At 56.2% G+C, this 4,761-nt stretch overlaps 1 protein-coding gene across 1 annotated transcript in view; it reads right to left on the reverse strand.

The window, feature by feature from the left end:
- SYT5 (synaptotagmin 5) overlaps positions 1-4,755 on the reverse strand; it is a 13,462-nt gene extending 8,707 nt beyond the window's left edge. Inside the window, exons 1-5 of the mRNA XM_015569458.1 lie at positions 4,635-4,755; positions 3,625-3,753; positions 2,684-2,856; positions 775-894; positions 516-683 (exon numbers count right to left, since the gene is read on the reverse strand). Of these exons, the coding sequence (XP_015424944.1) occupies positions 516-683; positions 775-894; positions 2,684-2,856; positions 3,625-3,703 (540 nt within the window). The 5' untranslated portion in view covers positions 3,704-3,753; positions 4,635-4,755. The remainder of the gene's footprint in view (positions 1-515; positions 684-774; positions 895-2,683; positions 2,857-3,624; positions 3,754-4,634) is intronic.
- Between the last annotated feature and the right edge of the window lie 6 nt (positions 4,756-4,761).

Raw genomic sequence — 4,761 nt, forward strand, 5'->3', positions numbered from 1 at the left:
GCTGCCAGTGTGGCTCAGTGGTGGAGCATCGACCTAGGAACCAGAGGTCATGGCTCGATTCCCTGTCAGGGCACATGCCCAGGTTTCGGGTGCGGTTCCCCGTGTGGGGCGTGCAGGAGGCACATATCAATGATTCTCTCTCATCGTTGATGTTTCTATCTCTCCCTTCCTCTCTGACAATAAAAATGTGTTTTTTTTTTAAAACCTTACCTGCTTACTGGTGCTGTATCTAAGGGTTTTTTAAAATATATATTTTATTGATTTTTTTACAGAGAGGAAGGGAGAGATAGTTAGAAACATCGATGAGAGAGAAACATCGATCAGCTGCCTCCTGCACGCCCCCCACTGGGGACATGCCCGCAACCAAGGTACATGCCCTTGACCGGAATCGAACCTGGCCGGTCAGGGCCACAATTATGTTTTTAAGGAAAGAAAAAGTTGAAGGAGTTGGTCCCCAATGTTCCAGGGACTGGGGGCAGGCTGCCCAGGGTGGGGCCCTGAGGCCTGGTGCTCACCTTGAAGGCGAAGGTCTCCCCAAAGTGTGGGTTCAGCGTCTGCCGATGCACCTTGGTCTCATGCCGCCTCCGCTTGTCTGGCAGCAGGTAAACCCGCACGTAGGGGTCCGAAGAACCGCCCAGATCCAAGGCCGCCAACCCCTCAGCTTGCAGGATGCCCACCAGCAGCTGTACAGGGAGGAGGATCCCTGGTCTGAGCTGCCCTTCTGCACCCTCCTGGGTCCCTCCTCTCCAAAGCCTCCCCCTCCTCCGCACCCACCTGGCCACTCTGGAAATCGTAATCCAGGGAGTACTGCAGTCGTCCCAGCTCGTGCTTCTCCGCCACCTGCTGCCCTGGCCCGGAGAGTGCCGGCTCCAGTTCCTCCACTTCCGGTTGCACCTTGGGGAGCCAGGGGCAAGGGCGGGTAAACTCTTCCCCTGAGGGTGTCATCCTCCAGGCCCAGAAGCCAAGGGAGACTCCCACATCCCTAGGTTATACCTGAGCACTTGGGGACTAAGCAGCCTTGGTGTTCGATTAGTGATGTCTGCCACTGGGGAGGGAATAACCATAGCAGCACAGGGTGTAGTGTTTTTCTCGGTGTTTGATTGGTGATGTCTGCCACTGGGGAGGGAATAGCCACAGCAACACATGGGTGTACAGTGTATTTTTGGTGTTTGATTAGTGATGTCTGCTGTGGTTGGGGACAGTGGTGAAATAGGCACCCATGGTAGCCTAGAAAAACAAGTGTAATAGGGTTTCCCTGCCTTCAGGGAAGAGGCAGGAGATTTTATTTCACGTGGATGTATCGGGGTTGTGCAAATTGCTACAATGTTTAGACAAAGGCAAACTATGGGGCAAAATGGCGTATTCACTGTGTATTTGCCCTTCTATACTAGAACAGCAAAGTCAAGAAGACTTCCTTAACCCAGGCCACCCATTTTCAAAATCTAACGTGAAGCAGAATTCTCCTGATTGGGGTGGCAGAATGCCTTCACTTCAGAGATTCTGACTCAGCAGGTTTGGTGTGAGATCCAGAATTTGCCTTTCAATGACACCAGAGGTGATTCTGACACAATGGTCTCTGGAAGTCATTGGCTTAAGGGATAGGGATGGGAACTGGATGCCAGGACGCTCAAGGGCATCACTATGGGTAAGAATTGTGGCCGCTACTTTTTGAAAAGGGAAGAGGGGGAAATATGAGTTATGGACCATGCACTTGAGGCTCAGAGAGGGACAGAGAATTCCCCAAGGCCACACAGCTGGTTGGAAACGCAGCTCCCAGGTGAGCACCATTGCATTTTGCATCCAGAGACCTGATGCTCAAATCCTTGCACCTGTAGCCTTGCATTTCCCACGCCAATCGCTTCTTCCAACTCATGGCTCCTTCCTCCTCCCTGGGCTTCATCCCCCATGTCTGTCCTCCACATGGATTCTTAACATCCAGCTGGCCCTGCCCCCGTCCTTCTCAAAGCTTCCATGGCCCCCAATCACCCTCCTTCCGTGGACACTGCTGGCTCTCCAGCCGCCTCACTCTAGAGCAGTGGTTCTCAACCTTCCTCATGCCGCGACCCTTTAATACAGTTCCTCATGTTGTGGTGACCCCCAATTTCATGGTTACAAATTGACATAATTAAAGCATATTGATTCATCACAAAAACAATATGTAATTATATATGTGTTTTCCGATGGTCTTAGGCGACCCCTGTGAAAGGGTCGTTCGACTCCCAAAAGGGTCGTGACCCACAGGTTGAGAACCGCTGCTCTAGAGCACAGTACACGCCCCGCCCATTGTGAAAGTGACCCATTGTTCCCCAAATACCCGCAAGAACCTGGATTCCAGGCCCCAGCATATGCTCTTTGGGCTAGAATGTCCTTCCCTCTGCTCTCAGTTAACTCTGTGGGTCTCCTGGGTCTCAACACAGAAGTCACCTCCTCTGGGAAGCCTTCAGGGACCTTCTAGGCTGTGAGGTGTTTCCATACGCCTGGTGCTGCCTCTGATGGGGCACATACCGCCTTGCATTGTGAGTATGTGAGTGTCTGACTCCCCCGCCAAACCGAAAGGTTCTTGTGGCCAGTGACTACTAGGTCCGGCCCATCTCCAGTTCCCCAGGGTCCGGTTTGGGGCTAGAGACCCACCGAGGAGATGGGCAAACAAGGTAGGCAGAGGAGGGAAGGGGCAGGGCCACACCTTGTTTATGTAACTCCGGCCCAGCTCCTTCACTTCCTGAAGGTGGACCTGGGCTTGGGCCTGGCTCTTCTTGCCCAACCGCCTCCGACAACGCTTCCGGTACAGACAGAAACAGCAGCTGAAGACGAGGAGGCCTGAGACCAGCACGACTGTGGCCAGGGCCCAGGGGGGCACTGCGGAGGACAAGGACACAGAGACACTGAGGCCCTGGGAAGTCGGTGTGACCTCACCTATGAAGCCATTTGATGCCCTAACCCAGCCTGACACCGTCTGATTTTTTTTTTTTTTTTTTTTGCCCATCACGTCCACCCCCCCATTCTAATGTTTCTGCTCAACTCCTAATGCTTTTGGAAGCATGAACCCCTCCCCGAGCCTGTTTCTCTATCTTTAAAAAGGGGGGACAGCTCAGCGACTGTGGCTCAGTGGTAGAGCCGTGAACAGCTATGAACCAGGAGGTCAGGGTTCAATTCTGGGTCAGGTACACGCCCCAGTTGTGGGCTAGATACCCAGTAGGGGGCGTGCAGGAGGCAGCCCATCCATGATTCTCTCATCATTGATGCTTCTCTCTCTCTCCCTCTCCCTTCCTCTCCGAAATCAATAAAAGTATTTTTAAAAAAGAAAGAAAAAATAAAAGAGGGACAGGTGGACCCTCTAATTCACCAATGCAAGAGCCCGTTCCATTCCACGCCCCCTTGGTCTAGTTCTCGTGCAGGATTTTTTGTTTTGTCTTTTTTTGTTGGGTTTTTGTTTGTATGTTTGTTTGTTTTAGTTTTATTTTTTTGTAGCAAACCTGTTCTTTTCTCATTTCACTTAGATTCCAGCCCAGGATTCCGACCAGGATCCCATCCGGATTTGCCACCCGCCAAACACACCCGTCCGAATCCCGCCCCAGTAAATCCTGGCCCGACTTTCCCTCCGCTCCAACCCCGGATTCGGCTCACCAGGGCCGTGGCTGATGCGACTTGAGTCCGGAGGCGTGTCGGACGCTGGAGGCCCCGGGGTTGGGGGCTCCGGAAACATGGCGGCGGGGTCCTACGGTCCTTTCTGCGGAGGCACCCAAGCGCCCTAGCCTCCCACGCCCACCCGTGCAACCATTGAGTCCTCCGAACAACAAAGAACTACAACTCCCATTGGCACCCTGGGCGACCGGCCGCACGGGAGTCGGCCCGCCGCCGCAAGGCATGTTGGGGGTTGTAGTTTCAGCCTCCCCGAGAAGGAGGGAGTGCGCTAGGGGTGCGTTCCAGGACTTAGTTCCATCCCCAAGGAACGCCTCCTCGGTCCCAGGTCCCCGCAGGAATCCCGCTGACTTGTTCCCTTTCTTTGCGCCTTTCCAGGACCTGAATCGGAAGTGGGCGAAGGCGAGCGTGGGAACCATCTCACCCAGTTGCCCAGAGCAACGCCTGGCTCCGCTTGGGCCGGGGTGGGAGTCACTCTGGTTGCCCCGGCAACGGCCTGTTGCCACGACAACGGGCGGGGCACCCCTGACTAAAGACCAGTCTCTGGGGGGTTTCCGGGGGGAGGCCCGCTGATTCAGTTCTCTGTTGGGCCTGGAACCCCAGACCTGGATCCCGGGACCAGTGAAGGTGGGAGGGACGGGCCCCCACAGCTGGCCCCTCCTCCACATCTGGCCATGGAGGCGGGGACTCAGTCTCTCTTCCTCTCCCACTCTTCCGGGCAGTGTGGGGGTCGTGGCGGGGGGGGGATGGGTCTCCCCTGCCCTCCGCCGCCGGTTGTCTGGTCTCTGTCTCCCGGGGTCGCTCACTCTCGCCCCGGGCCTGCCCCTCCCTCCCCTCTGGCTCTTGGTCCCCACACCTGTCTCCCCCTTCCGGCTGCAGCCCTCCCACGCCCTCTGTCGGTCCCTCTGCGGGTACCCCCATGCCCCCCACCGCCTGTCCCTCTCGGGATGGGAGTGAGGATGCGGCTTCGGGAGGGGATCCCCGCAGCTCCTTACCTGCTCAGCGGCCGCTCAGGACCCTCCCCCGGAGACACCGGGGCGCCGGCGGGACTGACGCAGGCGGGCGGCGCTGTCCGCGGTGCTGATAGTGGAGAGAGGTGGGCGGGGGCGCGGCTGGGCGGAG

Source organism: Myotis davidii, unplaced genomic scaffold (genome assembly GCF_000327345.1).
Source record: "Myotis davidii unplaced genomic scaffold, ASM32734v1 scaffold326, whole genome shotgun sequence".
Classification (NCBI taxonomy): Eukaryota; Metazoa; Chordata; class Mammalia; order Chiroptera; family Vespertilionidae; genus Myotis; species Myotis davidii.